The 12500-nt window shown below is 42.3% G+C and overlaps 1 protein-coding gene across 2 annotated transcripts in view; it reads right to left on the bottom strand.

Annotated features, from left to right (window-relative positions):
- Positions 1-7910, bottom strand: part of LOC147033397 (leiomodin-2-like) — an 8800-nt gene extending 890 nt beyond the window's left edge. Inside the window, exons 1-5 of one of the 2 annotated variants that reach the window (XM_085854339.1) lie at positions 7764-7910; positions 4945-5201; positions 3883-4604; positions 2244-2781; positions 1-2117 (exon numbers count right to left, since the gene is read on the bottom strand). The exon at positions 1-2117 is cut by the window's left edge and continues 890 nt beyond it. In XM_085854339.1, coding sequence (XP_085710465.1) covers positions 2091-2117; positions 2244-2781; positions 3883-4604; positions 4945-5193 — 1536 coding nt within the window. In that variant the 5' untranslated portion in view covers positions 5194-5201; positions 7764-7910 and the 3' untranslated portion in view covers positions 1-2090. The remainder of the gene's footprint in view (positions 2118-2243; positions 2782-3882; positions 4605-4944; positions 5202-7763) is intronic. The other variant, XM_085854331.1, reaches the window with a different exon arrangement.
- Between the last annotated feature and the right edge of the window lie 4590 nt (positions 7911-12500).

A 12500-nucleotide genomic window follows, 5' to 3' on the forward strand; every position in this document is an offset into this window, starting at 1 on the left:
AGTTTCACCATTCGTATGCTTTGAGTATACCCCCTCCACTCTTTCCTTTCACTTAATTTATCGCTCACCTACGAGCTATTCTGCCTGGGTTGGAATCCTAACTCAGCTATAAACTGTCATCCCGGTGTTTCACAGGCACGGTGACTCATCAATGTGTGTGCCGTCCATGGACGTTACACTGGGTGCACCATCTTCCGATATTAGATGGTGGATGTTAAAGATCCCACAGTGTCCTTCACGAAGAGTCGGCGACCTATCGCCGACACTGTTAGCAAATTAGAAATTCTGATCACCTCTAGTCGAATGTCACATCCGGACAACTGGTTCATGAAAGACTCGGGCCATTATACGTCCCTCCGCCGGCCCGACAATGTTGGAATAATTGTGGCCGTAGTAGCAGTAGTGGTAGTAAACAGAGAAAGAACAAGGTGATTCAAGGATAACTAGAAGGCCACTCTCGGTAGAGCGCATACCTCCGCCAGGCTGATTCGTTTACGTTTTCTATCCCACTGATAGGCCGGATCTGGATTCGGACCTGAACTAAAATTTAATCAGCTTGTTCTTCTCACCGAACCAACTCGTCCACCGAGTTTTGTCCGAATCTGTCCATAACTTTTTGGGAAATCCTGCTTGAGCCCAATTATGGTTCTTGAGGCCATGTCACAGGAATTTAGAGGAGGCTCACCTTGGGACCTCCTGTATGCTGATGACCCAGTCCTGATAGCTGACAGTGTGGAAGAGAAATGTGCAGGATGAGGGTATGGAGGCCAGAGGACTGAAAGTGAATACAGGGGAAACGAAAGCCGTGATTAGTGGTGCGGGAGAAGGAAGTGTGGACAAAAGACGGAGGTGGCCCTGTGCTGTCTGGAGAAATGATGTTGGTAACAATTCAATAATGTGTAAATCCTGCAACTACTGGGTGCACAAGAGGTGTAGTGGCATCAAGGGTAAACTGCAGGTGGCACCTGACTTAAAATGTGCGGTTTGCGCAGGTAAACGAGTGACTCCAGTTGGAGCGGAAAGGTTAGTTTATGGGGATATATCTCTGGAATGTGTCGATAAATTATGTTACCTTGGTGATGTGATTAGTGCAGGTGGTGGTGTGGAGGCAGCAGTGAATGCAAGAATTAGAAGTGGCTGGAGGACGTTTAGGGAGTTGTTACCCCCTATTGACATCGAAAGGGACCTCTTTCCGATTAAAGGGAAAACTCTATGCAGCTTGCATTCGAAGCCTGATGGTGTATGGCAGCGAAACATGGATGATCAAAAAGGAGGATGAACGGAGGTTTGAACGAAATGAAATGAGAATGGTGACGTGGATGTGTGATGTGACTCTGAAGGATAGGAAACCAAATGTGGAATTAAGAGATATGTTTGATATATAAAGCATCGGTGAGGTTAGGCGTAGAGGTCGGTGGAGATGGTTTGGACATGTGAAAAGGATGTGGTCGGGTAGTTGTGTGAGGAGGTGTATAAATATGAATGTGAACCGAAGGAGAGCTTGAGGCCGTCCGAGGAAAACATGGGATGTGTTGCTGAGAGATGATCTTAGAGTTAAAGGCCGAACAAGAGGGCGAGCAAGGGATTGTGCAGCCTGGAAAGCAGCCATTATAGGTGAACCACGGCTTGCACATGCAAGCATGGAAATGGTCGTAAAACGACGACAATGATGGTGATGCATACCGTTTCAGCCCGATCACTCAATGGTGAAAAATCACTGAAAAAATTCTCGGATTCGGATCTTCACCAAAATCTAATCATTTCTTCCTTGTCACATACTCTCCACCAAATTTCGTCCGAATCCCTCCACAACTTTTTGAGATATTTTGTTCACCAATAAACAGACAGACACGGGTGAAAAGATAACCACCACCCACCTTCAGTGGCGGAGGTAATAACCAGAAGCAGCAATGAGTATACCAAGAAAATGTCATAACTCCTTTACATCTTATATCGTATTTATATTGTCGAAGGGAAGAAGTGTGTTTGACTGGATGATTATACTGAGAACCGTTCCGTCATGGACGTCTCAATTGAACCGGAGTGAACAGAAAAGCAACTCCTTGAACCAACTCATTCCCATCACCGGCCTATCGAAGCAGCTTTGGCACTTCAACCTGTTGGAGCAGAAGGAAGTCAGTATTTTTGGATGGCCTTCAATATCAAAGCTAAATATATGTATCCTTAATGTTGCAGATATAATTAAACAGCGACATGAGGCGTTGTGGCGCACTTCAGCCTACCTTTCTGAGGTTCTTCAAGGAGCTTGATCGTATGGAGGCCATGAGTGCGCCACGGACTGACTGCTTAGGCCTGGCTAGTCCTGATTCTTTTTCCTTGCCTTGCGTCCTTTCTTTAACAGGATGCAACTTCACCTCAAAGGCTGGAGGACGCAGCGAATGTTCAACACGACAGTTGCTTTTCTTTTTCACAGCAGCAGTTGCTGATTGTGATAGGGATGGTGGTGGTGGTGGTGGTGGTGGTGGAGGAGGAGGTGGTGTTGTTAATGGTGATGTTTTTATCGTCTTTCTGTTATCCTTTTGCAAATTCCTCGGCACTGCTTTTGAATTGCTGGGCTCGGGCACGGCACCGCTGCCTTCTTTGGCCTGCAGCACAGTTGCACGGCGGCGCTCTTCCAATCTCTGCTGCCGCTGCCGATCCAAATTCCTGCTCAGCAAGCTGGCTGTGGTCATGCGTGGCCCAGCCAACTCGAAGTGGTATCCCAAACGAAGAAGAGTGGAGTTGTCCCTTAAGAGACGAGCCATATCCATCTCCACACGGCTGTAGAGCACAAAACACAAATATTGCATGATCCCTTTCACCCCGTTCCAGCCAATACTTTACTGCCCTAGTAAAAAAAAAATGAAGAAGTAGGACAGCAATTTAGACTCTTCCAGACAACCATGTAATTTTGCAGATCTATCGGAGAAAAATCTTTTTTGGAATACATCTGTCAAATTTAATCCCATTGCCTTACGGCTCTTTATTGGAAATTGAGCATTTAACCTTATTGTTAAAATCTGACCAATCATATTTAATCTCTGAGTGAGGGATTTATGGAGAAACTGCATGCAAAACCAACACATTGAATATTACCAAACAGAAAAATCAATATTTTGGAAATATAGTCTTTGTTATATATAATCTATCCCACTTGCATTGTAAATATTACATCACTTGCCAATGAAAGTTCTATAAAGGAGGAAATTAAATTCCATTATTGGAACCATTGTGCTAACAGCCGAAGGAAGTTGCAGATCAATAAGACCAATTGGCAATCAAAAGATCAACTCTTAACCAAAAAGTCCAATTCTCAGGTAGATTCAGGGAATTTCAGTCACATCGCTGAACTAGAAGGGCATTCGGTAGAGCGCATACCTCCGCCACGTAATGTCTGATCCACGAGAACCTATCGGGCCCAATACATTTTTTAAATATCATGTTATATAATCCTTTTTGTCCCGATCTCTCTGGTGAAGAATCACTTAAAAAAATTAAATAATTCTCATATCCAGAGCCGGATTTGGATGTTCACCAAAATCGAATCTGTCCTTCGTGGTCACACACCCAACCGATCCACCAAGTTTCATCCAAATCCGTACACAACTTTTAGAGATATCGTGCTATATATTAGTCGAGCCCAATTTCTCAATGGTGAAGAATCACTTAAAAAATTTCGGATCTTCACCAAAATTGAATTTTGTTTTCCACCAAGTCCACCAAGTTTCGTCCGAATCCGTCCACAACTTTTTGAGATATCTTGCACAAGACAAACAAACAAACAGACAGACGGAGAGGGGTGAAAACATTACCTCGTTCACCTTCAGTGGTGGAGGTAAAAAGATATTGCATGCAGGATCAGGCATAAAAGGCAAGCCTTACCCGCCCAGTATGTGCCGTTGATTGTGGAAACGGAGCTCAATCAGCGTATCATTATATCGCAATGCACTGACAATTGCAATAATCCCACGCCCACCGATGAAGTTTGACTCCACGTTGAGGGTGCGCAGGCCTTTATTTTGGCGTAACATGGCTGCCACAGCAAGAGCCACGCGATCATCGGCACGAGTGTTAGCTAGACTCCAGCAGGACACTGCGGTGTTGTTGCACAGTGCTTGCGCGAAGACCACCAGAGTCTCGGTGCTCACGTTCTCCTTGTTATTCAAATTTACATCAGTTAGCTCAGCATTATTTTGACGAATGTTCTCCAGAAGGGCTTCCAAAACTGGACCGATTTCTGTTTTTTGCCTTTCCCCCGGCACAAACTCAAATTCGCTGCTAGTTGTTCGAGTCGTACTGGGCGCCCGTTTGTCGCCAACGTCACCTTCCAACCCAATCTCGTTCTTCACTTGCAAATGATCAACATTGTAACTTTCATCTTCGTCACTCGCTACGCCCTCATCACTGTCCTCTTTGACCCGTTTTCTTTCGGTCGCAATCTCCTTAATGTTTCTTTCTGCAACTTCTTTTCTCTGACACTTGTTCTTCTCTTCTGGATTCATATCCACACATCCCTTCGATTTGCTGATGTCAATATTTCTTGTCCTGAGGTTCACTCTCTCTTGTTTCAACTCTGTGTTGTTGGTCACCACGGTAGAATCCACCTGCAGAAAGCCACGCCTGATTTATGACTTTGTGGCCAAGGCAAGCACAATATTCTCCATAACATTGCTATGTTCGTTTTTTTTTTTTTTTAAACCCACAAATATTTGAAGAATTTTTCTTCGATCGGGTATATAACAAAAAAGGTAAAGAGTGTGGGCAATGATGGAACTTGTGGAGAGTAATTCACGAGAGGAGAAACCTTAAGGTGTGTATATTGCCTACCGTGCATACCTCCCCACTATCACTAAGTAAAAGCATTTCACAGGATTCTAGCAATGACTATGTGTTGCTTTTGCCTCCTATAGATGAATAATTGAAAAAAAAAAAAAGAGGATGTACCTTGATTTTTTGAAGAGGATGCCCCTTCTCTCGCCAACTCTGATTACACTGCTCCATTGAAGTTTTGGTCCTTTCCGTGACCTGTAAGGGGACATGTGGATGAGTTTCCTTAGATGAAGACTCGCTTCCGATCTCCAGCGCTTCAAGGTCTTGCTGCAGCTGCTGCAGCTCATCCGACGTGAGGGCGGCCAACAAAGCGTTCTCTTCCTCCAACTCCTGTGAGCAGCTCATGTCTGACAATCTCTCCATCACGTCTGCTGCGACAACAGTTGGACATGTCTACACAGTTTTCAAAGATGTGTATGGCATGGAATGCTTTCAAGAGTAAGTTGAAGAGTAAAGTATTGATTTGATCTTAAGGAATGATATTTCAAGATATACTTCGGTTAATGCAGGTAATCGTCTTGCTGGGACGGTGACTGCCATCCCAGGAAGACGGTAGGCGGGCAAACCTGCTCAGTTGCAGTCTGAAAAATACAGACCTGCCAACTGCCTTATGCAACTAGATCACCATATCCCACACAGTATCGAGAAAAAAGGACACCGGGGGGGGGGGGAGGGGGGTCTGCGAGAAGCAAATTTGATTGATCGAGATGATGTAAAATGCTGTAATATATTTATCTAAGTCGTTCTAAACAGAAGGGTTTTGAAAGTGCCAAGAAGGTGATTTGTGTTCTCCACTGCTCAAATACAGAAAGCAATTTAAACAAAATTTTTAAATTCTGGAAATTTTCTGCCATTGATGCGGCGTCTTTTACACCACCTTATTTAACGGGTCACATTCGTTCTTCTTGCCTGTTGTATGTGTTCTTTACGATCGCTAAAAACAGGAAGTTTCCTGTTTGGAATGATTTGAAATTTTGTTTGACTGCCAGAGAGGTGGACAGACTAAAAATATTATCTCACTCCTCTCTGTGCATGTGCGATCGGGACAAATTCAGAGCCAAAGTTCTGTTAAACTACAAGTTAGGTTGCAGAACCAGTTCGTAATGCGGGTTGTATCGTAATCGCATCCCGCTGACAGACAGATGCTGTGTTACTCTGATCCGGAATTAATTAAATGCTGCTCTGATACGTGGAACGTGTCTTTCAATACCAGCAAATCTCACATGCTCACCCTGTAACTTCGGAAGGATCGTCAAAACGAACCCGCCGATATATTTTGATGGTCAGCAACTGGAGGGGGTCCATTCTCTCAAACTTCTTGGCCTCATCATCAGTCATGAGCTTTCCTGGGCGAACCAGTAAATTGATGAAGCACTATTTTTTTGAGGATATCGTATTGAACATATTTACAATGGCCATCGTGCTTGAAAGATTGCAGAACCAGTTCACCGTTGCTGAGGTTGGTGAGAATTGGTTCAAAAAGCCACGCTCATGGTGTTGTTTCACGTGCATCTGAGTGATAAAACCCATTTTATCACTTTTGCAATTGTGCAATTTCAGTTCACTGGTGGCTGTGTATAATATTGTTACAGTTCTCGGAACCGTGTGCATTCAACATGCAGGTGTCCCAAAGTTAGTTATTCCATTAAGTATATGTGTAGATAGAAACCATCCTTGTGTGTAGTGGGAAATCAAAGGGGTGCGTTGTGATGTTTTTTTAGTTTGGTTAATAAATCTTTATATCCTCTCCATTGCGATCCACGGTATCCGAGCGCTTGCAGCCTTCGGTTCGCTGGCAACAACGTACCACGGTCGGTAGAGTGACCCGGTTCGAGCAAGACGTGCCGACGGCGTGGTTCCGCGGTAGACGACACCGCGTGGTTAATTAGGTAAATTGGGTCTAGACAAAAGACCCTACGCTACGCGGTGGAGATATTGGCGTCCACGGTCGGTTAAGCAACCCGCCGCCTCATGGAGCTATCCGGAGCGACGGCCTACAATTCCGGGAGTCTGGGGGGAAATTGACGTAACTTTCCCCACCTAGTGGTCGTTCTCGCCACCGGACCTCAGGTCCGCAACAATATGCATGACATTTCTGAAGCTCGTGTTACTCCGTTAGATTTGTCCTTGGCTTATCGCATTACATCTAAAGGTTGACATCCTTTCAGGCCAAAGGTATAAGATTGGTCATCGACTTCCAAGCCAAGATTTTTCTTTGTTTTTGGCCAAGCTGTTAGGGTTAGAGTTAGCTGTTAGGGTTAGGATTAGGATTAGAGTTAGATTATTAAGGGGTTAGGGTCAGATTCAAGATTATTTTAATGGCATGCAAGACCGTAATCCACAGCTTCACGAATTCGACGGTGGATGGAGGTGATGTTTTCACTGCTGTTTGTCTGTCTGTTTGTGAGAAGGATATCTGAAATTATGGACAGATGTGGACAAAACTTGGGGGGGGGGGACAGGTTGGGTGTGTGATAACGAAGACTTGATTACATTTTGGTTGAGTTCCTCGTGCAGGAAGGGTGGTGCATACTGGAGTATGCTGTTCATTGAGCTGGCTGTTCCATGTTTACAAGCACTCACTTATGGCCGTCGAAGACCTCACAGCGCCTTTTGTAAAGAGTAAACCGTTTCGTACTGATACACGTTGGGTCAGACATACCTAATTCTGAGAACCGGATCATGACAACAGGTAGCTGTGCCTCCTATCCAAGGTGTTTTAATATCCTGTAAAGTTACAAATTCCATACACCATCGGTGCCACTTCAGGAAACCAAGTAGATGTCCAATGGCGGCGAAGCAGAGAAACAAGGCGTTCAGAATCGACATTCATAAACCATTATATGCTGCGCTACTTCTCACAATTATTCAATTGTGCACTGCAATTAATCGATAAGTATTGATGAACGTTGCGGTAAATGAAGTGTACTTACCCTTCCGTGAAACCGTATGAGATACCGAGGCAAAAAGACACACTCACAGGGAGAGCGAGAGAGAGGGGCGCGAATGTCTGGAGGTTTTTGGCTGGAGATGTGATCGTAACTTGCTGAGAGTGGGAAACACAGCTTTTCCTAAATAAGGATTGACTGCGCTTGCGGACCTCATAGGAATGTAAATCTCACTATTTTTGTTATGGGCATGGAAGTGATTTGAACTTGTTTTGCTGAACAGGACCGTTTATTTAAACCCAGCGACTTAGCAACTCTTGTTATTTCTGCTCATTTTTGGATGTTATGACTTATTAATGGCACTCTGTACCAGAGAGTCGGTATCAAAGTCACCCAATGCTCGCCTGTTTATACATTTATCGTTTTTAAAAGACTAGTCTAATAATATTTTGTATAAAGCATTGCAGTGAAGTCTGATCCAAATAATTTTAAAGCAATATATGTATTTGTATATTGTAATCAGTAAAAAAAAGTGTGGTAGATAAAAACATTAGAAAGTAAACTAGAAGGATGCAAAAATATAATTAATACAATGCTAAAAATGGAAAGTGACATCCAGAGAGCAGATCATGTTACAGTGGCAGAATTATTAATGAATAAGTCGAACTACCAAGCAGTATCATTTTTATTTGTAATTATGATGGCATCATAATTATTAACAGTGCATGTGCAATGGTATTTATCAACATTATGCAAAAATACATTATGATTTGTAATTATGATGGCATCACAATTACAACAGTGCATGTGCAATGGTGTTTATCAACATTATGCAATAATACATTATTATTTGTAATTATGATGGCATCACAATTATAACAGTGCATGTGCAATGGTATTTATCAACATTATGCAATAATACATTATTATTTGTAATTATGATGGCATCACAATTATAACAGTGCATGTGCAATGGTATTTATCAACATTATGCAATAATACATTATTATTTGTAATTATGATGGCATCACAATTATAACAGTGCATGTGCAATGGAATTATCAACATTATGCAATAATACATTACGTACTTGCCTTGCCATGAGAAATATATCTAAAAGAAAAAGTAATATGTACTGTTTGACTTCACAAATATTGAGTCTCTGAAAAAGGTGCATCAACAAAATTAATTTCATTTGGACTTCATTGCATCCCGAGTACACATATTAAATGAATGGCAAGCGTCTAGTATAAACAGGTGAGCATTGGGTGGCTTTGACACCATCGTAGGTTGAAATTAAAAAAAAAAATTAAAATCATTTGTTAATTTCAACTTCACTACACCAATAGTATACCCCAAAGGAACCTCCATGCCAAATATCAGCATCCTAGTACACATTAAATGAATGGCAAGCTTCTAAATAACTTGCACCAAAAACGTTAAGTTCAAAACAGGTCAAAAATTTTAAACATTTGTAATAATTTTTTTAATTTCAACTTCACTACATCAATAATATACCCCAAAGGAACCTCCATGCCAAATATCATCATCCTAGTACACATATTAAATGAATGGCAAGCTTCTAAATAACTTGCAACAAAAACTTCAACATTGATGTGCTACAAAAAAGTGAAATTCAAAACAGGTCAAAAATTTTAAACATTTGTAATAATTTTTTAATTTCAACTTCACTACATCAATAATATACCCCAAAGGAACCTCCATGCCAAATATCAGCATCCTAGTACACATATTAAATGAATGGCAAGCTTCTAAATAACTTGCACCAAAAACTTTAACGTTGATGTGCTACAAAAAAGTTAAGTTCAAAACGGGTGAAAATTTAAAAAAATAAAAAAAATAAAAATTAATTTAAACTTCACTACATCAATAATATACCCCAAAGGAACCTCCATGCCAAATCTCAGCATCCTAGTACACATATTAATGAATGGCAAGCTTCTAAATAACTTGCACCAAAAACTTTAACATTGATGTGCTACAAAAAAGTTAAATTCAAAACAGGTCAAAAATTTTAAACATTTGAAATTATTTTTTAATTTCAACTTCACTACATCAATAATATACCCCAAAGGAACCTCCATGCCAAATATCATCATCCCAGTACACATATTAAATGAATGGCAAGCTTCTAAATAACTTGCACCAAAAACTTTAACGTTGATGTGCTACAAAAAAGTTAAGTTCAAAACAGGTCAAAATTTTAAACATTTGTAATTATTTTTTTAATTTCAACTTCACTACATCAATAATATACCCCAAAGGAACCTCCATGCCAAATATCATCATCCTAGTACACATATTAAATAAATGGCAAGCTTCTAAATAACTTGCAACAAAAACTTTAACATTGATGTGCTACAAAAAAGTTAAATTCTCAACAGGTCAAAAATTTTAAACATTTGTAATAATTTTTTAATTTCAACTTCACTACATCAATAATATACCCCAAAGGAACCTCCATGCCAAATATCAGCATCCTAGTACACATATTAAATGAATGGCAAGCTTCTAAATAACTTGCACCAAAAACTTTAACGTTGATGTGCTACAAAAAAGTTAAGTTCAAAACAGGTCAAAATTTTAAACATTTGTAATTATTTTTTTTAATTTAAACTTCACTACATCAATAATATACCCCAAAGGAACCTCCATGCCAAATATCATCATCCTAGTACACATATTAAATAAATGGCAAGCTTCTAAATAACTTGCACCAAAAACTTTAACATTTTCACGTTCACGCCGGGGGGTATCGCTCTAGCTCTCTGTTCTTCGAACAGGCGAGCTAAAAATTATACAACAGGGCGATGTTATATTCCGTGGTTTCAAAGGAAACTCGTAATCATGTTGCAAACTTCTTGCTAAGATTGTGGAACCATCTAAATCCATTGGGACCATACTCTGTGCAGAGCGTCGGCGCTGCCGGAGCAGTCTCCTGGGTTATTGGGCACAATCCTGGATGGATCACCACTCCGAACACAGGATACTCAAATGGCTCAATCATCCTAGCAAGCTGGTACTCATTTTGCCGAACTTGAAAGGATGACAGGCTGAGTCAACCCCACCTGGTATTAATTCAATGACAAGCAGGATTTGAACTCAGGAACCTAGGGTTCCCAACTCCAAGGTTGTGAATGATTTGAACTCAGGAGCCTAGGATCCCAACTCCAAGGTCGTGGATGATTTGAACTCAGGAGCCTAGGATCCCAACTCCAAGGTTGTGGATGATTTGAACTCAGGTCCCTATGATCCCACCAACTCCAAGGTTGTGGATGATTGCATTGTAACACGAGTTCCTTTCCGAGGAATTTCAGTGCAGGAGGCCAGTCGACCATTACATCAAGCTTATGCAATGGTGCCAACATATGGTTAATTTGTCCATCCTCTATCCTTTTAAATGCTGAGCATCAAGCAAGGTCACGGCACATACCTTTTTAAAAGTCTTTGGTATGACTCATACGGGGTTCAAACCACCGACCTCCCACACTCACAGCACGGACGCTCCAAGCATTGCATCACCGAGTCTGCCTTATAAGATTTCTGAAATCCCCGTTTATTCTGCACTTGGAATTCCTTACTGGAGCCTCAAATCATGCTCATGTAAGTCCAAAGACTCAGCCTCACTGATATGGACTTATCCAAGAATAAAAGGAAAGGTTGGCTCAAGATTGCACGATTTTGTTTTTTTTCCCATTTCTTGAAACACACACAAACACACCCCAAATATTTCCGAACTTCTGATACGTCAAACAATCTTAACACGAACCAAGAGTTTTAGATGACACAAACAAACCATGAGGGCATCCACGTCCCACAGCACAACAAAGTGACCACCACCCGGTGTATGAGTGGTGCATTCTGACCAGCAAGGACAACACGACCATTCCGTGCTCCCCAAATTGTCTGGGGTGCCACCAAGGAGGTTTTTTCACATGAGGGCAATCAGTTTCATGCATAACCTCAGCTCACTATTTTCCAATAGGTTGTGGAAGTGTGGTTGAATGCAACACCATGTCACAGAGTTGCTGTGCCTTTGGTTTCTACAACCGACGGGTTGGAAGGTTAAGTTGAACTTGCGTTTCATTTGGATTTGGAGTGCAGAAGTTGAAAGATCGTTGCAATGAGATGACAGAAATGGGAGCCAACCGGACATTGTTGAGATCCTGAAGACCACTTCAGCTACATATTTTCGTGTTATCTCAGATTGGTGAATTGTGTGATCCACTGTTGTTCCAAGCTCAGTACACCTTAAGGTCCGTGTTTTGTCGATTCATATTGAAATGTCCACATGTCATGCTGATCTTAGAGAGGGGTAGGACAGAGAAAGGGGTGGGACAGAAAGGGAGAGGGGTGAGAGAGAGAGGGTGGTTGGAGAGAGAGAGGATGGGAGAGAGGGGGGGTGGGGAGAGAGGGGTGGGGAGAGAGAGGGGTGGGAGAGAGAGATGAGGGTGGGGAGAGAGATGAGGGTGGGGAGAGAGATGAGGGTGGGGAGAGAGATGAGGGTTTTGAGAGAGATGAGGGTGGGGAGAGAGATGGGTTGGAGAGGGAGGGGTGGGGAGAGAGAGAGGGGGTGGGAGAGAGAGGGGTGAGAGAGTGACAGGGGTGGGAGAGTGAGAGGGGTGGGAGAGTGAGAGGGGTGGGAGAGTGAGAGGGGTGGGAGAGAGAGGGGTGGGAGAGAGAGGGGTGGGAGAGAGAGGGGTGGTAGAGAGAAGGGTGGGAGAGAGAGAGAGGGGTGGGAGAGAGAGATGGGGGTGGGAG

Source organism: Eptatretus burgeri, chromosome 2 (genome assembly GCF_056783735.1).
Source record: "Eptatretus burgeri isolate ZD-2024b chromosome 2, Ebu_testis_v1, whole genome shotgun sequence".
Lineage (NCBI taxonomy): Eukaryota > Metazoa > Chordata > Myxini > Myxiniformes > Myxinidae > Eptatretus > Eptatretus burgeri.